Source organism: Thunnus albacares, chromosome 12, assembly GCF_914725855.1.
Source record: "Thunnus albacares chromosome 12, fThuAlb1.1, whole genome shotgun sequence".
Classification (NCBI taxonomy): Eukaryota; Metazoa; Chordata; class Actinopteri; order Scombriformes; family Scombridae; genus Thunnus; species Thunnus albacares.
The window spans coordinates 29,742,620-29,768,078 of NC_058117.1; the positions used below are offsets into that span (position 1 = coordinate 29,742,620).

Below are 25,459 nucleotides of genomic sequence, written 5' to 3' on the forward strand. Positions count from 1 at the left end.
GTCTTACTTACACATCCAGAGGATCCACGGGGTTCCCAGCTGCCACATATCTGCAGGAGCAGCCGTAATCTTCCAGGTCACGCGGACAAAGACCCGATGCACAGCGGAGCTTCAACGCAAAATTCAGCAGCGAGGGCGAATTATCGAAGAGCGAGTGGAGCCAGGTGAAGCGGAGGCCGAGACAATCTGTAAGAAGAAGAAGAAAACTGAATAATTTCACTCTTTTCTCCGATTCTATCTCGTTCTATCTTGCAGGTGGAGAGAGGAGTGATTTAATCATAGATAATCCTGTTGGCAGGGTCGTTTCAATAACCCGAGTCCAGAGAAGCATGCAGGGCAGAAAATTATTTAGGCCACAGCTCTCCACATGCCAGATGTACCCGCCGTGTTGATTAGGACTAGAGGTGTCCGAGAACATCACTGCTTGTGAAATCAGTCGACCTTGATGTCAACAACAGCAGAAAATATCACAAAGAGTCAGTCGGCGTTAAAACAGCTGGACAAGGAAGGAAACAAGGCGTCAGTGTGACCTGGACGAGACGCTGCTGCTGCTGCTCTTCAGCCTGCAGATAAAGTGATCCGATTTACTGAATATTAGCTGCTTTCATTTATTTTATATTTCAAAATTCTGCTCATCTCATCTTTATCTAGAAGGTACTCAGATATCAAAACCACCAAAGCTAAACTCTCCCATCTGCTGTTTTACCCAAAGACATCAAAGAAAGCTGGATTATTTTCTTTACCGAGTGAGTCATTGTAGTAGAAGTCAAACTTGTGATTTTTGTCCTTTTGAATGTAGTGATTTTATCGACATATGGCTGTAAATGTTTGTAGTTCGCGGCCTCACGTAGAACAGCTGCTGTGTTCAGTTACTGGGATAGAGGTGTGTTCCAGTAGCCTACTGGTTAAGACGCACGCAACATAACCCCAACGCCCACTGTCTGAATCTGACAGCGGACGTTTGTTGCATCTCGCCCTCCATCTCTCTCCCTTCATTTCATGTCATATCTACATTGTCCCTATAATAAAGGAATAAAACACCACCCAAAATTTTTTTTAAAAAAAATTAAAAATGATTGGAATAGAAAACCAAATAATGACTAGTCTTCATGGTTGTCCATAGATACTTTTCAAACCATTCATGCAGAATAATACACTTCACTGTCACATTCATTTAGTCTGATGAGCCGTTACAATTTTGATATTTAATTCTTCAAACATTAACACTTTAACAAATATCCACTGATTTGTAATAAAGGTTGTCCTGAAAATGAGGGAGATTTTGGGGCAATTAAGGTCTGAAACTAATGATTATTTTCCCTATCGATTAATCTGGTGATTGTTTTTTTGATTAATCATTTCGTCTGTCAGAAAATAGTGAAAAATGCTCGTCATAATTTCTTCGAGCTCAAAGTGACGTCTTCAGACGTCTTGTTTTGTCGGATCAAAAGTCCAAAACCCAAAAGATATTAAGTTTACTATCATGTGTGACATATGATAGTAATAGTAATATTGTTCTATTTCCTTCAGATGAATCATATCATTTACCAGAGAAATTACATTTCTAAACTGTAGACGAACATTATAAATGTTTCTGGTCCAGAATGACATTCAGGCTGTAAAATTGTTTAATTATTTTTCTTGGGCTAAAAAAAAAAAAGAATATATTAATACATTAACTCTGTATTTTCATATAAGAGATATCTATCAGAGTTAAACAGTGCGTTAATAAATGTTAATTGGTGTTTGGCCCAGATATTCAACTATATATGACAGTCAAGACACTGAATCCCCAACAGCACTCTGACCTTTCTGTGGAGGAAAACTTGTTAATTCCCTACGGAGTCAATAAAGCATCACGCTAAGTCAAACAAAAAGCTGCGTTGACTCATCTTTTGAACTCAGTGAACCAACAAAATCACTGACTCTGATTAGCTGACTCATTAATGGATATGAAGCGAGGCTGTGTGTCTCGTGTGACGGTCTTATTGCTCACTGTTTATTACATAATGTTTTGTTCTCACCCATCACGTGAACTGTGTTTGGGTGGCTGGTCTCTGGGTCCGGGCAGAAGATGGAGCTGGCAGAAAGTGCTGAGGACAAAAAGAAAGATGAGTAATTACGCTCATGGTTATGTGATTTATGGACGTCCACATTAAACACATCAATAAACTGATAAAATGTAAATCTTGTTTCATTAGTTTAATTCTTCAAAACACATAAAACTATCATGGAAAAGACTGTCAGCTTCAAAAAGTTCCTTATTTTAACAAAACAAAATAATATTTATGACTCAATTATATATCTAATGGTGGTACCGCTTTTTAACAAGGTACCTTTGGTAAAGGATTTATAGGTTGTATATGGTCTTAATAATGAGTTATAAATCATCTACTAATGCTTTATTGATTAGTTATAATACATTTAATGATAATACATTTGGCTTTTGCCAGTAAAAAATGGCCGACATGAGCACGATGTGCACATTTCTGTTCCGTATATATTCATCATGCTAACGTTGTTTTCAGTTAACTCAGAAGATCCGGTCGCGGTTTCAAGGTGAAGTTACCATTTTGTTTTTTTCGAGGTTTAAGGAAATATGTCAATTTAAGAGTTTTTAATTCTGTAATTTGACTTATAACAACAACTTGCTGCATTTATCTCATCTTCACTTCTCGCCACTGTTGAGGCCCTTGTTTCTGCCGCTACATTTCATGGATGTGGCTGCGTAGGATGCTCCCGTTCTTAATCTTAAATTGGCGAAGTAGATTTTTCAACAAAGGAAATATCCATTAATGAGCACAACTCATGTTGTACTCACAGTACTTGTTGGGCTGCAACAAGCAATTTCTCCATAGAACCACATTATAAAAGAGACACCAGTAAAATCTTCACCAAGACACGTCAAACTGCAAACAAGGTCAGTTATTACTCTTTGTATTACAAATGTTTAAACCATAAAGGTTTTAGTTTTGTTTAACTTTCCCAGAGTCTAGAAAATCACCTATAAGAGAAACACTAATGAGCGTGTGCAGTAAAGTCACCCAGAGACCAGAAAATGTTTTAGGCTTAAGCACTCGGTGAGCAATTTTCATTCAAGTGAATTGGCGCCATCTTGGAGAAATAAACCTATGGCACAACTCAGAATTTATTTGATTCGCTGTAAAAGGCGGTTGTTCAGAGGTCCACACCAAGTCATTAATAAAGGTCGCAAGTCATCTGCAGTTATAAAAGGTAGTAAGTCATTGAGAAATGTTCTTTTAATAATCAATCAAGCAGTAAATGCTAATAAATTATTAGTAAATGGTAATTAGTAAAGAGCTACAAATAATTTTCCCAACGTGGCAACCCAAAATTTGTTCTTATAAATGGCTTATAACTGATCTTTAAAGCATAGTAAATTATTATTTATTAGCAATTACAAAAGCAATAAGTGAACTCTTGTAGCATTACTGGATGCTAACTAAATGATATTCAAATGTTACTGTGCAGTACAGCAGCTGATCAGTTGACTCATTTATCTCAGACAAACAAACAAGGTTTGGCTTATAAAACAGACAAAATACATTTTAGTAATAAAACTCTTGCTCTGTGTTTCTGTTTTTATCCAGTAGTAAGATTTGGCAGGAAATTTGTTGCATATCTTTACAGCATCAAACAGGAAGAGGACGCTGTTCTTCCAGCGAGAGCATCCAAAGATAAACAGAAGAGGAAAAACTACCATTTTCTTGTTAAAGTCTGTATGTTTACACCAGTTTAATGTCTTTAAGTCAACCCTTCAAAAGGTGTTGAACAGGACCTGAAGTTGCCTAAAATCGGAGTGGTGCACGTGTTTGCAGAGACGTAGCAGGATACTCACCATTTGTAACAGCAGGCAGCATGAAAATCCACATCAGAAACATGACTTATAGCTGTATTCAGAGAGAGAAAGCTGTTATTTAATGATAAACTTTCAATTATCTGTAAAAAAGGGAATAAGGCTCAGAACTTCCATCACACCGACCTTCAGAACAAAAAGGCACAAATGGTGTTCAGCATCAACATCATTAATTACTCATCACTATTATACGTGGTAATAGTAGTAGTAGTTGTTGTACTAAATGCTCTAATAAATATACATAAATATATATTTTTCAGTTGAGAGCAGTCACTGTTTATAATACTGGTGTCACATTCAAAGACGCCAACAACACGAGGACAGATTCAGTTGGTAAATCAACCAATAATTACATGATTCACATTATCCTGTTATCCTAAGATGTATCTCATTACAAAGATCAAAAGATGATGTTCCCATTTTGATGACATCAAAGATGCTCCCATTAATTCACCGCCAAGAAATGTTGATCAAACTCACATGATTAATGTAACTAAGACTACAGAAACCAATCAATAAATGCATCTAACTGTTTGCTATGATGACAGATTTTCTACTCTCAAGAAAGGCTTATATTGTAAAGTTCATTTTCAATACCAAAATGAACTAAAATCAAAAAAGTAAGAAATAAATGAGTCTTAAAACTGTTTTGGAACACTATTTAAATTAAGATAATGTAAAATGTTATTTGTGATTAACGGGCAAATCACCAGTATGGACGTTTAAAACATAAATAACTGATTACATTTCATCCTCATCATCGACAACTGTTTGTGGACACCTTGGGAAATTATGGAGAAAGGGAAAAGAATATATTTTGATTTTCACAACATTAAAGTCTGGTTGCGAAAGTTAACATTTCGTGTCATCGTAATTCTCTGCACAGCCACAAGAGGCCGCACTTGAGCACAAACCCTGGATATGAGCTTTAGAACGAACATCTGTTAAATATCATAACAGCACAGAAGGTGCAAATGAGCTTGACGCTATCATTATTGCAATTAAGCTCAAACTCTGTCGCATACCTCGACAGCCCCAGGAGATGCAGCGCCTTTACACCGAATCACAGAGACGAACGCGCTCATCACAGGGAACCAGAAATGTCAACGTTCTTTTTTTTCTCACGTGTAATAGAGACTTGAATTTACCCCAACGTCCCCCATTCAGCTCCATAAATTACCCCCATCATTACAGTGCTGATTACCACCGAGCCAAATGAGACAGACGACCTTCTTCGCTCCTCGCTGGGTTCAGTATGGCTCGGCCCACCTGTGGCTTCGCTCCACTCGGTGAGGTGAAGAAGTGTCATTAGCGTTATTCAAGCCCTGAGCATATTTCACTGAGAGCAGGGAAGCTATCAGTGCTTCTGATGTCAGTGCAGTGCGGAGGAGGTCAGCGGTCTCATTTATGCAGTTATATACCAGCTTTATTTCATCTTTAATGTCACCAATAAAGTTGAATCCAATCTAAACTAAACTAATCAAAGCTGAAGTGGTCAACTTTGCACGTTAATGGTTTCAAATGACAGCAAAGTGTCATATTTATACCATCGACAAAGGTTTATATCAAAAGAGCAAGAAGCCCACATCGGAAAGCTTCTCAGGTAGAGCCTGTAAAAGAACAAGAAAAACTCCCAGCATGTAGGAGAAGAGCTCTGTATTTTAACAACTTCACAATCGAATGACCTTTATATTTATGTATATCTATAAGAACTTCTTTGTTTATGGTGGGTGCTTTCTTTTGTTGTTGTTTTTTAAATATCCTGGTTATGAATATTTGAAAACCATATCCTGATTTCAGAACCTTTATTCTGACTCGAATGGATATAACTAGATAATAATAGATAATAAATAGATAACATCCACCTTGTTACATAAATGTTTTAGCAATTTGACATGTCCATCTCATGTCTGAAACACCTGTTAAAACTAAGCAGCATCAGACCTGCAACATTTCATCAGTGGTGGAAGAAGTATTCAGATCCTTTACTTAAGTAAAAGTACCAATACAGCAATGTAAAAATACTCCATTACAAGTAAAAGTCTTGCATGAAAAATCCTGCTACGGTAAAAGTACATAAGTATTATGAGCTTGATGTAGTTAAAGTATTGCAGTAAAAGTACATAAGTATTATGAGCTTGATGTAGTTAAAGTATTGCAGTAAAAGTACATAAGTATTATGAGCTTGATGTAGTTAAAGTATTGCAGTAAAAGTAGTGGTTTGGTCCCTCTGACTGATATATTATTATATATGACATCATTAGATTATTAATAGTGAAGCATCAGTGTTAGAGCAGCATGTTACTGTTGTAGCTGCTGGAGGTGGAGCTAGTTTACACTACTTTATATACAGTTAGCTAGTTTAGTCCAGTGGTTCCCAACCTAGGGGTCGGGCCCCTCCAAAGGGTCAGCAGATAAATCTGAGGGGTGGTGAGATGATTAATGGGAGAGGAAAGAAGAAAAAACAAAGTTCTGATACAAAAATCTGTTTTCAGTTTTTGGACTTTTTCTCTAATCTTTGATTTTTGCTGAAATATTGGATCATTTGAACATTTATTGAAATGAAAGCATGTGAGAAGTTTAGAGGGAAAAATCACTATTTGGTGGAGCTGTTAACATCTCATAGACATGTGAAATGTGACCCCGACTACACACTGCTTTTTGTAAGACGTCAAAAGCCAAAAAGGTTGGAAACCACTGGTTTCATCTTTAACAATGTGTTGTATTTTAAAAGCTTGTTATATTATCCATTGTGTCAAATCTTCATCTGAAAAGTAACTAAAGCTGTTAAATAAATGTAGTGGAGTAGAAAGTACAATATTTCCCTCTGAAATGTAGAAAGTAACATCACATGGAAATACTCAAGTAAAGTACAAGTATCTCAGAACTGTACTGCATTTCTTTAACACTTCCAACACCTAACAAGTCTGACTTGAACTCAGTCAGATTAACATAAAGGCTGCAGCAAAACAAGGCTAGATACTCATGGAGAGATGCTGTATCAAATGTGCATCTTGTTCGCCTGATCACTGTAATACATAGCTTATGTAAGTATCTTTTATGCTCAAAGAACATAAAACCAGTTTAATAAACTATATAACACCGAGAGAGATTTTTGCTGTTCGGGATTCTTCTGACCTCATCAGTCTCTAAAAATATTTTTTCTCATACAACCGCAATAATAATCAGATCATCAGTCTCCGTTGTTACATTTTCAACTTTCATCCATTCATGGGTGAATAAATGGATATTCAGCAAAGCTCTTTACATCCACTACAGCATGTGAGTTAAAAGGAATTAAACAAGAGTCCCAACTTGACAGCTTGTCATTGTATGCGTTTGCACTGTCAGACTTAGTAAAACAGGCCTCAGAATCTGCTATGTAATTGGTTTAAACAATTTTTAGGGATTCCGTCTGAGAAGCAGTAGAAAATACTCCTCTTCCTTTATATCATTAATTTATATCATTCATTCCCAGATTCTCAAAACCAGGCTAAAGACATGTCCAGTTTCGGAAACCAGGATTTGACGTTTAAAATGGCAAAACGTACTGTAACTCCAAAAACCTGATCATACTAGTGCACATGTAAATGCACTCACACAATAATAGAATATCTGCATGGCTAGCTGCCGTTTGGATTCTTGTTAAAGGGCAACTAAAACAATTTGGTTTAAGCTTTTGAATGGATTAATTGTTTGTTTTTTTGTCCACTTCTGAACAGAAAAACTGTTAAAACACATTAAAGTTAGTCCAATATTCACTCTCTTTTTAGCTCTGGTTTGGTCTCCACCAACGTCTGAGAAAACTACCTGTCTCGTTAGGTGCTACATGTTCCACTTTCCTCACCAGCTAGTCTCTAACTGTGTGTGTCTGCTGTTTGCTGCTGGGCAGTTTATCAGAAAACTGAGACTGAACCAGGTAGGAAATGTGCTGCTAAACCAAAACTAAGAGTTAAAACGCGAGAATTCCCTTGTGTTGTCATTGTATGAAACCCATTTCATAAAACACAAAGCCTTTTGAGTCCACAGTATTATTGGAATATATGACTTTGACTCCTCTGTCACTTGTATAAAGCAAAACCACAAGCTATGACATGTAAGTATGAATAAACATGCCTGTAAACACTGAGTGCAACAATAAACTAACTAAACTACAAACTGGAATTAAAATCTTACCTTATTTGTGGTGGACGAGCTGAAGAAGTTCCTCATTGAATGACGTTTAGTGCTGCAGAACGGGTCATTATTATGAATAACTCTCAGCTCTAATGGATAAACTGCCAAAAGAGAAGCTAGAAGCCTTTTTAAAGCTTTTGTAGTTTCCCAACAGAAGCAGCACTCAAATTCAGAAACTGTTTATCAGTTCTACCTGAAGAGAAGAGTGGGGGGGGCACCTTTAGCCCCTTGGGTCCAGGTCTTATTGGCTATCAGGTGACACCTGAGCAGCAGCTTATCATGGTTTGGTTTCTGTTCAGGTATTTGAGGCTTCAGCTGAGGGGGAGGTCCTGGCAGGGGGACCCACAGAGTGGTCTTTGTCCCAAGGGGGGGTGGATCTGTGACCTGGGGGTCGACCTGTTCTTATCTGATCCCTGCAGGAGTTCAGATCAATGATTACCAGCAGGTAAGGAGGGAGGGGGGATCAATAGGTCAGTGAAGCTGAGGAGCTGTGGGTTTAATGACAGGGGCATTGATAGGGGGTCATTGTGTGGGACAGGTGCATCTGTGGGGGAGGATGGTACAGATGTTTATGTCTAATTTCATGTTGCACACAGGAAGTGGCTAGTTTGGTGAAAATCATATTTTATTTTGTGTTTAAGAGTGTTGATTCAACTTGCAGGTTATTTTTGTTCTTTCTGATGTTGTTCAGCAAATGTACAGTTTAGTAAGACTTCACTCTCTTTGTTAACACAGTAATGTTGAAGTTACTGAGCAGTCTGTAAACACAAGAGATGAGCAGGTTCTTATATTGTTGGTTTTATGTGTTTGACCAGTATGCATGAGGACTCAACAACATGTTTTTCTTCTTGTTCCTTCAGTTGGATGTTTTCTCTTCTCTGTGTGTACAGTTTGTTTTTACATTCATCTGCTGAAGAAGGAAAGTTTCCTGCTAACCTTAAATCTCAGTTTAACAAGTGTACCTATGAGCATGATTTGTGACATCACAACTAGTTTGGAGCCAATCGTGGTCCAGTATTCATCTTACTCAAGTGTGAAGTTGGAACTTGAAATCTCCAGTTCACAAACACTGAAAATTGACTTTACAGTGAAGGAGGAGACATCTGGTGCCCAGAAGTTACACTTTTAAAATAAACAATTATCACATATTCAGAAATTCTAGATTTTCTTAATTAGGGAGAAAAAGTAGATATAATTTTAAAGTGTTCATACAAAGGCAATTGATCTTGTTTGTGGAAACTATGTCAGACACAAATTTTTATTCAAAGAAGAGCATTTTTACATGTCTTAAAACTTGTCTGGAGGGAAGATATTTGTGTAATGATTAAAGCTGCAAGCAGCGATGAACGGGCCCTCGCGCCTCCACGCACGTCAGGCCACGACGCAATCGAAGGTCTTCTGTCACGGGCATGTAGATGTCTTCAGACCTGGGCTGTTTTCAGACAGTACAAGAAGGAGATAAACATCACTTCCTTTGTCCACTGTTTTTCCTGCTGCTGGGGCTGCTTCGCTGAAATTTCATAGGGGGCGCTATTCAGCCAGTTTGCATCACTGATGGAATATTGTCATGTAGACGTGTTCAGGCCGGGAATCTTATCAAACATGTAAAGTTTGGTGCAGACTGGAGCATTTACAATAAAGTTATAGCAACTTCCTCTGTCATGGCAAAACATCAAATCTCAACGGTGCGAGGATGAGAATTTTCTGCAGGGTGAGACATGTCTGTCTTACTCACACCTGTGTCATCAAAATGATGCAAGTTTTGGGCCCATTCACTTGAATTTCAATTATAATTAATAATGAGTTTGTGTGTAAAACAAATTAATTTCCTAATTTTCATCAAGTCTATTTTTAGAAAAGTAAAGACTTTTAACCCACATGACCTGGTCAAAGTTTGATTGACATGTGTGCTGTCAGGTGTGTAGAGACAATAAGTAAATGCAGCTGGACACAGAAAAATACTCATATATTTGAATGGAGAGTGTGAGTGAACCGCTAGGTGCTTGGGACCTAATAAAGGAAAAACTGCAGTACAGAGCTACAAATTTTAGTTTTGATGGTATTTTTCTGCAGCACTTTATAACTTAACTGTCACCCTCACTCCATTTTTCCCTTCCCCTCATAGGTCATCCCCACTACTGAATTATACATATAAGATCTACATCTATTGTAAAATAAATGATAATAACACCAAACTTCATACAAAGTTTGTATATAATGTACTGTATGTATATAGGCCTTTCTGCTGTATCCTACAAAAATGAGCTGCATTCAACCCCCACACCCATCCCCCGCCTTTCTTCCCATCAGATTGAGAGCAGGATTTCAGAGCAGTCTTCTAGTGGAAATATCTTCATAAATCCAATGACTTTGGCCAAATCTTACATTCAAAATCACATCTTAGTAGGAATTTTCATCGTGAATCCATTGATTCGGGTTTGAAAGTGGTCTGAGTGGTGGTTTAGATGTCAGACGCCTCAGTTTGGAGATAGCGTTTGTTCGGGGTCCAAAATTGGCAGAAAGTCATACTTTCATGGGTGAATTGTGGACTTCCTGTTGGATTTAGGTCAGGGGTGTCAGCGTATGATTTGTAGGTCTTGATGAAACGAATAATTGAGTTTTGGTTCGATCTCTCTACGACATTCCTACGGGCCGTGGCGGCCATTTTAGTGACATAGGAGGCGCTATAGAGTACACTTTGGCACTTTGGGGGGTTTATTTTTATATTTTATCAAATTTTTAACCAGACCTGATGTGCATGCCAAATTTGGTGAGTTTTTGAGGATGTTTAGGGGGTCAAATTTAGGGTTGAATTGGCGGATTAATAAAGAAAGAAGAAAGAAAGAAAGAAAGAAACAGAACAGATACAAGAGGGTCCCCACCACCCTCCCCCTCCCCAAGCATGTAGGAGAACCTACAGTGGCTGTGAAATTTGCAAAAAACATGAAAGGTGCTCTCTAGAGCCAGTGTTTGGTTTGTCCGTTCTGGGCTGCTGTAGAAACATGGCGGTGCAACATGGACGAGGACCCGCTGCCTCTGTAGGTATACAGGGCTCATTCTAAGGTAACAAAACCACAACAATTCTTATTTTCAGGTGATTATACACTAATTAAAACATATATAAGTCTGTTTCACTAGATATCACTAAATTCTACACAGAGGTAATTAAAAGTGTAAAAAAAAAAAAAAAGTGTATCTATTGTTTGTTACTTTACATATAAATGATATTAATCTGAGAGCAGTAACTTGCAACAGCGGGATCATAAAATATCTGTGTCATCAGATTATTAACATAAGCAGGCCAAAGGATTTTGGAGCTCTTTAGAAAAACAAACAAGATTTTTATTTAAAGATCATAACTGTTGTTTGCTCTCATGTTTCTGAAAACGACAGATCTTGATTATAAAATTTCCACAGTGGATATAAATTTTCTTTAATATAGATGAAACAAAGGTCAAGTGTCGCAGCTTGGAAAATTAACCAGATTTTTATTGAACTGACACAACTGACACAAATGTTCATAAGTTTCTGAGAAAAAAGACAAGATTTCTACTTTTTTTCAAAAAAATCCAGATTGATTTGAAGATTTGAATGATTTTCATAAATAATATGTGGAGAGATTTTTTTTTTTTATACAGCTTCAATTCTGGATTTAAATTCCAGATTTCTTTCACACCTCATCTTGTGGTGTTTGGTATTAACAGTCTTCTTCTTGGCTCTAATAACTACATTGTATCACTGTGTAGATTATTATGCTTTATAGTGACAGATATTAAAAGATGTGAGATGACATAGGTGTAAAATGCATAGTGTTATTTGATAGTTTTCAGTTTTCAAACCTATCTCCAGACCTGGAAATGACCAGATATATTTCCATACTCCAGAAGTGCACTCAGCTTTAGTTTGTAGTTTGTGGGTCATACTCGGTCACTTCCTGCGATGATGAAGAGCTCTTTGTGTCTCTCTGCTGCCACTCTGGTCACAGTTTATCGCACATCCTTGTCAGGCATCTCTGTTTCAGATCTGTGGAGGGAGGATGGTGGTGGATTACAACCAGGTAACTGAGACTGGAGACAGGATTCCTCTCTCAGCTGTTGCTTTAATCTGGTTTGGTAACTTTGACATATTCTTTTAAACATTTCTTTACTTCAGTAATGCTTCAATTTTTAGCACAAAAGTTTCATAACTTTTCATATTTTCTCTAAAAAATTCAATAATCTATTTTTCACTTAAACTGTTAAATTATTTGTGTACTTTTCACAACCACCTACTGCAACTTTCCCGAAACATATTTTACTCTGTGGTGACTCTAAACTGTATCAATCACCAGTAAATTGACGTTGCAGCAGATTTTTAACTCTATGTGTTCAGAAATAAACTCAGCAGCTGTCAACTGTCACCTTTCTGATAAAGTCTTCCCAGAAATATTGTAGGTTCACTTGATACTTGTCTGCTCACATTATATAAAACTGCAGGTAACCATAGCAACAAGACTGATGCTTCAGGCTGTGTTAGCAGTTGACTAATCCCTATAAACACATATCTGCATATGAATGAAGAATCTGTAGGCAAGGGACAAGAAGTGTTCTGGTTTCTGTTTCAGTTCCAGCAATTTCTACAGGAACGTGCAAGTTGCATCCAGGTAAACAGTCTGTGTGGGAGTGAAAGAGGCGGAATGCATTGGCCAAAATGTTGTCTGGACCTGAAACACCTACAAAAAGTATCAATGTTTGTTTGGTTTTAAAGTGTTAACTGACTGCAAACTGGCTACTCGTGTCTCAAGTTGCTATTCGGACTGTAAACAATGGCGGTGCGCAGAAGAGGAAGTCTTCGCCTAAACCCCCGAAATATTGGCCGTTTCCCCCAGAGGCTAAATCGTCACAGTCAAACTGACTTCAGACAGACTTTTAAACACGGGAGGAGGATTTCTAAAAAGCCAACCTTTGTTTTGATCAGTGGGCATGATGAAGAGGCTGAAAGAGATAATAAGAGAGAAAAATAATGGATAAAGGGCAGCAATTACATTGAAATTAATTGACTTCACAACATTTTCAAGAACCTAATACATTTTTTTGTAAAGACCTAAGTGCAAAACTAACTGTAAGGAAAACAGAGAAGTGTAGTGGACACGGAGGGCAGAGCGACTCGCTTCTGCTCAAAAGCTGTGAATGTTAGTGAAGTCAGCTAAACTACTAACTACTTTTGTGGCAGACGCTGATACTGTACAACCTCATCCACTGTACAGTGTAACTGAATCCTTGGCTGACAGCCCCGATAAAAAGTATTTCTCACCTATTCAGCCTTTTCACAGCTTGTGAAAACATCATGATAACACAGTTGTTGTGTAGTGTTAGTACCTGTATTAAAGGATCTGTAAGTCCTTTTATAGCAGGTTTCAATCTTGTGCTTTGACTTTTTTTTGTTAGGACGTCCTTTAGTTAACATTTGGATAACAGATTGTGCCTTTAAAAATACTTACCAGAACAGTATTTATCTATATACAGCTGTAAGTTTCTTACCAGTTTTCCTGCTTTGAATGTATTCATGTCTCTCCATCACCTGACACCTGGGCTGCTTCTATGTGTTTCTCTTTCCTCCTTAAACTGTTTCTTACAATCTTGAATCAGTTGTGTCTTCTTTACTTTCTCTTTGTTTTTCTTTCAACACTTTTATATCCTGCAATTCTTCCTCACTTCTGTCTCCTCTGTCCTGATTCCTTCACTCACTCTGGAAATGTAAAAAGCTTCCTATTAAAAGTCTGTGTGCAGCATTACATTAACATTGGTTCCTCGAGAGTCAGTGCTTGGTCCCCTTCTTTTCTCATTATACACCACCTCACCTGGTGCAATCATCTACTCCCATGGTTTCTTATAACAATGCTATACTGACGACACCCAGCTCTTCCTGTCATTCCCACTGGAAGACCACACAGTCTCGGCTAGGATCTCTTCATGCCTTGCCGATATATCAGCATGGACGAAAGAACGCCACCTTCAGCTTAACCTCTCTAACGCCGACCTCCTTGTCATGCCAGCCAGTCCTTCCATACAACAAAACATCAGCATCCAGCTCGAATCAACCCAACTCATGCCCACAAAATCTGCCCGGAACTTGGGTGTCTTGATCGATGACTAACTAACCTTTAAGGTTCACGTGGCCTCAGTTACTCAGTTGTGTTGGTTTGCCCTGTACGATATCAGGAGGATAAGACCCTACCTGTCTGAGCATTCAGCACAACTCCTGGTACAGGCTCTCGTAATATCACGCATCGACTACTGCAACTCCTTACTGGCAGGCCTCCCTGCATGTACACTTAAACCTCTGCAGATGATCCAGAACGTGGTGGCCCGTCTGGTCTTCAGTCAGCCCAAAACAGCACATGTCACCCCGCTGTTGATATCCCTCCACTGGCTCCCAGTTGCTGCTCGCATCAAATTCAAAAGCAACGTCAAACGTTAGCCCCGGCTCTCCGTGTGGATCCAACCGGAGCACTGAGCCCCGGTTTGTTATTCAGGTTTAAGTGGGAAAAAGCAGCTGATCTGACAAGCAGCTTGAGTGAAGTGGAGCCTGCGGAGGAAACACCGGGACCGCCAGGGTAAAATAGTCCGTGGGGGAGCTGCTATGTTCGGCTGCACAGATAGGAAACACCTTGGCTGACAGAATGTACCACTCTGTTTGGAAAAAAAAAACTTCTTGTTTTTGGTTTATAACAGCGGTTGGCAACCAGCGTATTAGGCGCATCAATCCTGTCTGTCTAATAAACTCAAAGAAAACTCTACTGCTCCACCAACTTGGCAGGTTCATTAAAGTTTTAACGCTGAGCTCCTGAACTCCAGTCTTCCTAAATTCTTCCTTCATATATTGTCTTTCTTGATCATACTTAGTACAATCTATGATTGCATGTGTAATAGTCTCCTCAGCTAGCTGGAAAAAAATATGTGCATATATCGGCATCGGCCACAATGAGTTGGAAATATCAGCATATCGGATATCGGCAAAAAATTCACAGACTAACATCACCCCTGATATCTGGGCTGAGCTGAAGGAGCTGAGAGACACGGTGATCCAACACAGGGTGGAGCTGAGGAACAGCAAGAGCAAGATAGAGAAGCTGGAGCAAGAGAATACAGGTGAGTGCATTAACGTCAGTCACACAGAGCTTCACACATTCATGCAATGTTTGTATATTATCAAAATGACTGTTCTGAGTAGTTTATTGCTTTAGTTGCAGCTCATGCAGCAGAACTATCTGTCATGTTGGTCCAGACTAACAGCCAGTGGTTTTAAAGGCCCACATCTATTTATATGGGATTAGATCCATCCGTGTAACTTTTATATCAGGTTTATGGTGGATATACTGTATATTTCCATTTTTAGTTTTGTAGTTTGACAACTGAGTATCAGCCATCAGCCATTTATGTATTTAGCAGAGACAAGTTCAATATGAGATTTTACATCTGGCTGTTGATCAATTATTAATCTGCTTATTAATTTTGCCTTCTATTGCAGATCTTCTAGTCAGAGTAACAACGTGTGAAAATAAGAGCACAGGTTGGCCTACATAGTGATCATGTAAAAAACTTGAAACCTGCTGACCATAAACATTATCACAATATTAATGTTAAATGTTAAATTCACAGTGTTGGAGTCCAGAGTGAGCCTCTGCAACACACAAGATACTGAAATAAAAGAATGACTATGAGGTTAAAATACTGACTCTAAGCTTTTGATTTGGGGATACTGAAACCTGAGTCTGGGAAAACCAACTCATACACACAAAAAGATCAGAGACTGAAATCCCAGTCTGTCTTAAAACAACAGTCAGGTGTCCATATGAACACTGAAAGAGGTTTTCCTCGCTGTTATCATTCCTCCTGTTCATACCGGATATTAAAAGATCCTCTTCAAATGTGCTTTCAATGTAAGTGATTTGGACCAAAAGTCATTTTGTGCAAAAATGCAATTAAGAGTTGATGTGAAGCTTATATGAGGCTTCAGCAGTCTGAGTTAGTCATATCAAGTGGATATCTGACACATTTACAGTCTTTTTAGCATCAAATTCTCTCTTTGTGTTTCCTCAGACAGTGTTTCCCTGTTGAGCTGCAGGTGGAAGTATAGTAACAAAAAGAGGAACTTTTGCACTAAAAAGACTGTAACGTTGAAAGATATCTACTTGATTTGACTCATTTGGACGCTGAAGCTTCATATTAGCTTCAGATAAATTTTTAAATATATTTCTGCATGGGAGGTTTGAGGATTTTGGCCTCCATCACTTACATTATAAGTGCATTTTGAAGTGATCTGAAGTGAATGTTGTTTGTTTTAAATTCAGCTCAGTGTTCAAGGATCTTTGGTGCTATTTGTACATTTGTTATCGGACACCTGTTTCATTCTCATACAGCAGATCAGTGACCTGTTTATGTGTATTTAAAGACGGGAACTCAGCGAGACGTGTCAGACTGCATCTTGCTGTCCAAAGAGGTGACATTTCACAATGAGGCGTGCTGCAGCTTTTCTGGCGTTGCTGCTCTGTCTGTACTGGACGACGGCTCAGGGTGAGAGCGGAGGGGTGACAGAGAATGATATCACTCAGACCGATGTTCGGTCTGAGATCCTGGGTGTCAAAGCAACCAGTGATCAGACTAACATCACCCCTGATATCTGGGATGAACTGAAGGCGCTGAGAGACATGGTGATCCAACACAGTATGGAGCTGAGTAACAGCAAGAGCAAGATCGAGAAGCTGGAGCAAGAGAATACAGGTTCATTCACATAGTGCTAAACAGATTCATGCACTTTTCACATATTAGAGATTTTAATGTAATTTCATACTTGCTGTTGGTCGACTGTAAACCTTTCATGATAGTAAACAGAAATGTGTTCACAGATTTGGAGGTCAGATTGAACGCCAGTGAAAATGTGGTGGAGGAGCTCAAGAGGGAGAACACCGGTAAGCTGCAAAACACACAGCTGCCAGTTTACTAGATACACATACAGGTATTTAATGTTCTAGTTATGTAGTTTACCTCCTCTACAATATAAATGTTAAATGTGTTCACAGATTTGGAGGCCAGATTGAGCACCAGTGAGAAAGTGGTGGAGGAGCTCAAGACGGAGAACACCGGTAAGCTGCAAAACACACAGCTGCCAGTTTACTAGATACACATACAGGTATTTTGAGGAGCTGGAGCAAGAGAATACAGGTTCATTCACATAGTGCTAAACAAATTCATGCAATGTTCACATAGTCATTACTTTTAGGACTAATTTACTACTTTTATCCCAGCCATACAGGCCAGACTGACAACCAGTGAGAAAGTGGTGGAGGAGCTCAAGACGGAGAACACTGGTAAGCTGCAAAACACACAGCTGCCAGTTTATTAGATACACATACAGGTATTTCAAATTCCGGTTATGTAGTTTACCTCCTCTATAATATAAATGTTAAATGTGTTCACAGATTTGGAGGCCAGAATGAGCTCCACTGAGCTCCAGGTGGAGGAGCTCAAGGGAGGGAGTGCAGGTGAGCTGCTTATATCATTATTAAAAAGTCAAAATGTCATATTACGGTAGCAGTGAGAATGGCAAGAGTAAATCGAGGGTCATCCTCTGTGCAGCAGGATGCAGGGTGACATGAATGCAGTTATCAAATGAGATAGAAGTGACATTTTGCACCTGTTACTGACATGAGAGGAAAATATTCTCTCTTTGTGTGTCTTCCACATTCACACAGATCAACCAAAGGTGGCGTTTTCTGTCGGCCTTACTGACGAAGGATCAGTTGGACCCTTCAATACTGCCATCACACTTCAGTTCAGTAAAATTTTCACCAACACCGGCGAGGCTTATGACCCAACTACAGGTACATATACCTCTTTCACCTTCTCACACTGATTTTATTAGGGCCTGAGCCCCAAAAGGGCGAAGACCCTTTTGTATCTGTTCTGTTTCTTTCTTTCTTTCTTTCTTTATTATTACGCCACTTCAGACCTAGGTTTAACCCCCTAAACAAAAAAACTCACCAAATTTGGCACACACATGAGGTCTGGTGAAAAATTTGATAAAATGTAAAAATTATCCCCCAAAGTGCCAAAATGTGCTCTATAGCGCCACCTATGTATCTAAAATGGCCGCCACGGCCCGTGGGAATGTCATAGAGAGATCGAACCAAAACTCAATTATACACACAAACTCATCAAGAGTTTTCCGTTTACTAATTGAAATTCAAGTGAATGGGCCCAAAACTTGCATCATTTTGATGACACAGGTGTGAGCAAGACAGACATGTCTCACCCAGCAGAAAATTCTCATCCTCGCACCGTTGAGATTTGATGCTTCGCCATGACAGAGGAAGTTGCTATAACTTTATTGTACATGCTCCAGTCTGTACCAAACTTTACATGTTTGATAAGACTCCTGGCCTGAACACGTCTACATGACAATATTCCATCAGTGATGCAAACTGGCTGAATAGCGCCCCCTATGAAATTTCAGCGAAGCAGCCCCAGCAGCAGGCAAAACAGTGGACAAAGGAAGTGATGTTTATCTCCTTCTTGCACTGTCTGAAAACAGCCCGGGTCTGAAGACATCTACATGCCCGTGACAGAAGACCTTCGATTGCGTCGTGGCCTGACATGCGTGGAGGCGCGAGGGCCCGTTCATCACTGCTTGCAGCTTTAATTAGAATTATTACCCAATCTTATAGATTTATGGTCCAACTTATTTTTTTTGGAATTTCCTTTTCATGTATAACTTTTATTGCATCCCTAGTTGTCCAAGTGTGGAATATCTCTCTTTAAATTGCCTGTCTCTCCATTTTTTTCCCTTTGTTTGTATTTCTTGTTTTCTTAGTAGATTATTTCTGGGTTAGAAGCTCTTATAAAGCTCTTTCAGATAAAGTATGTTATACTGGGATATACATGATGCCATTTTGGTGAAGGGACTTTCTCTTTTACATAGTTTGCACGTTTTAAAGTATTATGTAGCTATTTTTATTCTGTTGGCAGATTTTTTATTCTAATGGGTTCTTCTGTGAAAGCTTTGATAGTTCTCACTTGTATTTGGTTTGGTTTGTGTTTTCACTGAATTGACTCCTTGATTAGATTTCTAACACAGTCTAACATACACGTACTTCCCAGAGTTAGACACACATCTACAAAGCCTGACAAAAACAATTAAAAGACTGAATTCCTCCTTTGTTGCAGGTATCTTTACAGCCCCAGTCAGAGGAACCTACTTCTTCAGATTCAGCGGGTGGGAACAACGTGATACATATTCAGTGGGTATTCAACTGAATCACAATGACAGGCAAATGACTTTCTCTTATGATAGAGTTAACGGTGGTTATGCCACTGTGTCTAATGCATTTGTTCTTCAACTGGAAAAGGGAGATAAGATCTATCTGGTTCTCAGTGCAGGTTTTAGTGCTTATGATAATTACAGTAATCAAAACACTTTCAGTGGATTCCTACTTTTTACTATGTGAGGTCTGTTGTAAAAACACCCACAGTTGATTGCATGAAGTCTCAACATTACACTATTAAAAATATGAAATCCAAATAATCAATTTGTGTGTGTGTATTTTTGTCTGGTTACATGAACAAGACACAAGATGAAAAAGATCTCGACTGACAATATTAAACAACCTCTGCAAAACTTGCCTGAATGCATCCAAACCCAAACAGATCACGCCCTCCCTTTCTTTTCTTCACATGCTGTCCCATTACCTATCTGTGTCCTTTTATGTTTTGTAAACCAATATCATCTCCTGTCGCCTTTGTATTTGTTAGTGTGTCCATATTGTCTATATATGTATGCACTTATCAGTGAATAAAAAAAAAACATTCTAGTGTTAATGAATATGAAGAGGATGTCATATGTAATTAAAATCATTTCAAAAAGCATTTTGAAGAAAAGTACAACTCCTGTAGTAGCGACAATATTCTATGAGTCCATACACAACTGTTTTATGAAGAGAGAACAAAGCAACCTTTTTGTGCTCAAGAGAGACGCATCATGGGTAAACTACAAAAAACATCATTCAAAATAAAAATTGCATATAATGTTAGAAAACATGTTTTTGCACAATGTGATGTGCAAAAGTAATTGGAAAGGAGTCAAAAAGATTTAACAGAAATGTAACATCTGGGGTTGTTAATCAACTAATCTATTTCACTGGAGGATGAATTTAGGGCATTTAGCGGCTATAAAAATAGCATTCATCCCACTTTACATTTTACTATGGAATACAGTCATTTAAAAAAATCATTTTCTGGATCTTTTGATTACTGTTAATGAAAATAGAAAATTGGAGACATCTATGTATCAAAAAGAAACTGACAGAAACACCATTTTACACTCTACAAGTTTCCATCCTGAACGTATGATCAGCAACATCCTATATGGTCAGTTTGTGAGATTGAGAAGAATATGTAGAAAAGAAGAGGATTATCAAACTACGGCTAAATCCTCTTCAAATGTGCTGTCAATGTAAGTGATTTGGACCAAAAGTCATTTTGTGCAAAAATGAATTTAAGAGTTGATGTGAAGCTTATATGAGGCTTCAGCAGTCTGAGTTAGTCATATCAAGTGGATATCTGACACATTTACAGTCTTTTTAGCATCAAATTCCCTCTTTGTGTTTCCTCGGACAGTGTTTCCCTGTTGAGCTGCAGGTGGAAGTATAGTAACAAAAAGAGGAACTTTTGCACTAAAAAGACTGTAACGTTGAAAGATATCTACTTGATTTGACTCATTTGGACGCTGAAGCTTCATATTAGCTTCAGATAAACTTTTAAATATATTTCTGCACGGGAGGTTTGAGGATTTTGGCCTCCATCACTTCCATTATAAGTGCATTTTGAAGTGATCTTCTAATGGTCAGTATGAACAGGAGGAATGATTATGGCAAGAAAAACCTATTTCAATGTTAATTTGGGCTCCTGACTGCTGTTTTAAGAAAGACTTACAAGATTGTGAACCCGTCCATTACAACATCATTCTAACTAGTTGTTTGTTTTAAATTCAGCTCAGTGTTCAAGGATCTTTGGTGCTATTTGTACATTTGTTATCAGACACCTGTTTCATTCTCATACAGCAGATCAGTGACCTGTTCATGTGTATTTAAAGACGTGAACTCAGCGAGACGTGTCAGACTGCATCTTGCTGTCCAAAGAGGTGACATTTCACAATGAGGCGTGCTGCAGCTTTTCTGGCGTTGCTGCTCTGTCTGTACTGGACGACGGCTCAGGGTGAGAGTGGAGGGGTGACAGAGAATGATATCACTCAGACAGATGTTCGGCCTGAGATCCTGGGTGTCAAAACAACCAGTGATCAGACTAACGTCACCCCTGATATCTGGGATGAGCTGAAGGCGCTGAGAGAAATGGTGATCCAACACAGTATGGAGCTGAGGGACAGCAAGAGCAAGATCGAGAAGCTGGAGCAAGAGAATACAGGTTCATTCACATAGTGCTAAACAGATTCATGCACTTTTCACATATTAGAGATTTTAATGTAATTTCATACTTGCTGTTGGTCGACTGTAAACCTTTCATGATAGTAAACAGAAATGTGTTCACAGATTTGGAGGTCAGATTGAACACCAGTGAGAAAGTGGTGGAGGAGCTCAAGACGGAGAACACCGGTAAGCTGCAAAACACACAGCTGCCAGTTTACTAGATACACATACAGGTATTTAATGTTCTAGTTATGTAGTTTACCTCCTCTATAATATAAATGTTAAATGTGTTCACAGATTTGGAGGCCAGATTGAGCACCAGTGAGAAAGTGGTGGAGGAGCTCAAGACGGAGAACACCGGTAAGCTGCAAAACACACAGCTGCCAGTTTATTAGATACACATACAGGTATTTTGAGGAGCTGGAGCAAGAGAATACAGGTTCATTCACATAGTGCTAAACAGATTCATGCAATGTTCACATAGTCATTACTTTTAGGACTAATTTACTGCTTTTATCCCAGCCATACAGGCAAGACTGACAGCCAGTGAAATCAAAAACAACGTAGATATTTACATTTTATTAAATGATATAAATCTTTAAGGTGTTTACTGAGATTAATATCTAAGATTCAAGATGAACCTTCTGGTAAAAAAACTTTAAATGTGTTCACAGCTTTGGAGGCCAGAATGAACGCCAGTGAAAAAGTGGTGGAGGAGCTCAAGACGGAGAACACCGGTAAGCTGCAAAACACACAGCTGCCAGTTTATTAGATACACATACAGGTATTTTGAGGAGCTGGAGCAAGAGAATACAGGTTCATTCACATAGTGCTAAACAGATTCATGCACTTTTCACATATTAGAGATTTTAATGTAATTTCATACTTGCTGTTGGTCGACTGTAAACCTTTCATAATAGTAAACAGAAATGTGTTCACAGATTTGGAGGCCAGATTGAACACCGGTGAAAAAGTGGTGGAGGAGCTCAAGAGGGAGAACACCGGTAAGCTGCAAAACACACAGCTGCCAGTTTATTAGATACACATACAGGTATTTTGAGGAGCTGGAGCAAGAGAATACAGGTTCATTCACATAGTGCTAAACAGATTCATGCAATGTTCACATATTTGTTGCTTTTAGGACTAATTTACTGCTTTTATCCCAGCCATACAGGCCAGACTGACAGCCAGTGAAAACAAAAATGCAGGTAGATATTTACATTTTATTAAATGATATATAATTAATTCATGTTTGTGATGTTTTTCCTGTCAAGCTTAAGAGTTAAATGTGATCAAATCTTTAAGGTGTTTACTGAGATTAATATCTAAGATTCAAAATGAACCTTCTGGTAAAAAAACTTAAAATGTGTTCACAGTGTTGGAGGCCAGAATGAACGCCGGTGAAAAAGTGGTGGAGGAGCTGATGAGGGAGAACATCGGTAAGCTGCAAAATATACAGCTGCCATTTTATTAGATACACATACAGGTATTTAATGTTCTAGTTATGTAGTTTACCTCCTCTATAATATAAATGTTAAATGTGTTCACAGATTTGGAGGCCAGATTGAGCACCAGTGAGAAAGCGGTGGAGGAGCTCAAGACGGAGAACACTGGTAAGTTGCAAAACACACAGCTGCCAGTTTATTAGATACACATACAGGTATTTCAAATTCCGGTTATGTAGTTTACCTCCTCTACAATATAAATGTTAAATGTGTTCACAGATTTGGAGGCCAGAATGAGCTCCACTGAGCTCCAGGTGGAGGAGCTCAAGGGAGGGAGTGCAGGTGAGCTGCTTATATCATTATTAAAAAGTCAAAATGTCATATTACGGTAGCAGTGAGAATGGCAAGAGTAAATCGAGGGTCATCCTCTTTGCAGCAGGATGCAGGGTGACATGAATGCAGTTATCAAATGAGATAGAAGTGACATTTTGCACCTGTTACTGACATGAGAGGAAAATATTCTCTCTTTGTTTGTCTTCCACATTCACACAGGTCAACCAAAGGTGGCGTTTTCTGCGGGCATTGCTAACACAGGATATATTGGACCCTACGGTGATTGGACCACACTTAAGTTCAATAACATTTACACCAACATCGGCGAGGCTTATAACCCAAATACAGGTACACATACCTCTTTCACCTTCTCACACTGATTTTATTAGAACTATTACACAATCTTATAGATTTATGATCCAACTTATTTTTCTTGGAATTTCCTTTTCATGTATAACTTTTATTGCATCCCTAGTTGTCCAAGTGTGGAATATCTCTCTTTAAATTGCCTGTCACATTTTTTTTCCTTTGTTTGTATTTCTTGTTTTCTTAGTAGATTATTTCTGGGTTAGAAGCTCTGATAAAGCTCTTTCAGATAAAGTATGTTATACTGGGATATACATGATGCCATTTTGGTGAAGGGACTTTCTCTTTTACATAGTTTGCACATGTTTTAAAGTATTATGTAGCTATTTTTATTCTGTTGGCAGATTTTTTTATTCTAATGGGTTCTTCTGTGAAAGCTTTGATAGTTCTCACTTGTATTTGGTTTGGTTTGTGTTTTCACTGAATTGACTCCTTGATTAGATTTCTAACACAGTCTAACATACACGTACTTCCCAGAGTTAGACACACATCTACAAAGCCTGACAAAAACAATTAAAAGTATGAATTCCTCCTTTGTTGCAGGTATCTTTACAGCCCCAGTCAGAGGAGCCTACTACTTCAGATTCAGCGGATGGGACATGCGTTCAACTATGATGGGTATTCAACTGAATCACAATGGCAGGATGGTGTTTTACTCTTTTAATAGAACTCTTGGCGGTGGTTTTGTCGCTGTGTCTAATGGATGTGTTCTTCAACTGGAAAAGGGAGATGTGATCGAGCTGGTTCTCAGGCCAGATGGGGGTATTTTTGATGATGGCAATGATGAAAACACTTTTAGTGGATTCCTACTTTTTGCTATGTGAGGTCTGTTGTAAAAACACCCACAGTTGATTGCATGAAGTCTCAACATTACACTATTAAAAATATGAAATCCAAAATCAATTTGTGTGTGTGTATTTTTGTCTGGTTACATGAACAAGACACAGGATGAAAAAGATCTCGACTGACAATATCAAACAACCTCTGCAAAACTTGCCTGAATGCATCCAAACCCAAACAGATCACGCCCTCCCTTTCTTTTCTTCACATGCTGTCCCATTACCTATCTGTGTCCTTTTATGTTTTGTAAACCAATATCATCTCCTGTCGCCTTTGTATTTGTTAGTGTGTCCATATTGTCTATATATGTATGCACTTATCAGTGAATAAAAAAAAAACATTCTAGTGTTAATGAATATGAAGAGGATGTCATATGTAATTAAAATCGTTTCAAAAAGCATTTTGAAGAAAAGTACAACTCCTGTAGTAGCGACAATATTCTATGAGTCCATACACAACTGTTTTATGAAGAGAGAACAAAGCAACCTTTTTGTGCTCAAGAGAGACGCATCATGGGTAAACTACAAAAAACATCATTCAAAATAAAAATTGCATATAATGTTAGAAAACATGTTTTTGCACAATGTGATGTGCAAAAGTAATTGGAAAGGAGTCAAAAAGATTTAACAGAAATGTAACATCTGGGGTTGTTAATCAACTAATCTATTTCACTGGAGGATGAATTTAGGGCATTTAGCGACTATAAAAATAGCATTCATCCCACTTTGCATTTTACTATGGAATACAGTCATTTAAAAAATTCATTGTCTGGATCTTTTGATTACTGTTAATGAAAATAGAAAATTGGAGACATCTATGTATCAAAAAGAAACTGACAGAAACACCATTTTACACTCTACAAGTTTCCATCCTGAACGTATGATCAGCAACATCCTATATGGTCAGTTTGTGAGATTGAGAAGAATATGTAGTAAAGAAGAGGATTATCAAACTAAGGCTAAA

The 25,459-nt window shown here is 38.4% G+C and overlaps 2 protein-coding genes across 10 annotated transcripts in view; both read right to left on the minus strand.

Moving 5' to 3' along the window:
- oc90 (otoconin 90) overlaps positions 1–8,958 on the minus strand; it is a 49,994-nt gene extending 41,036 nt beyond the window's left edge. For 6 of the 9 annotated variants that reach the window (XM_044367674.1, XM_044367673.1, XM_044367672.1 and 3 more), the window contains exons 1-3: positions 3,860–5,904; positions 2,025–2,093; positions 12–186 (exon numbers count right to left, since the gene is read on the minus strand). In XM_044367674.1, the coding sequence (XP_044223609.1) occupies positions 12–186; positions 2,025–2,093; positions 3,860–3,902 (287 nt within the window). In that variant the 5' untranslated portion in view covers positions 3,903–5,904. Of the gene's footprint in view, positions 1–11; positions 187–2,024; positions 2,094–3,859; positions 5,905–8,053; positions 8,106–8,246 lie in introns of those variants that run through there. The other 3 variants (XM_044367667.1, XM_044367675.1, XM_044367668.1) reach the window with 3 other exon arrangements.
- Positions 8,959–11,376: 2,418 nt separating this feature from the next.
- The window catches only part of LOC122993489 (HERV-H LTR-associating protein 1), a 58,121-nt gene continuing 44,038 nt past the window's right edge, over positions 11,377–25,459 (minus strand). The window contains exon 14 of the mRNA XM_044367682.1: positions 11,377–12,076. Coding sequence (XP_044223617.1) covers positions 12,033–12,076 — 44 coding nt within the window. The 3' untranslated portion in view covers positions 11,377–12,032. The remainder of the gene's footprint in view (positions 12,077–25,459) is intronic.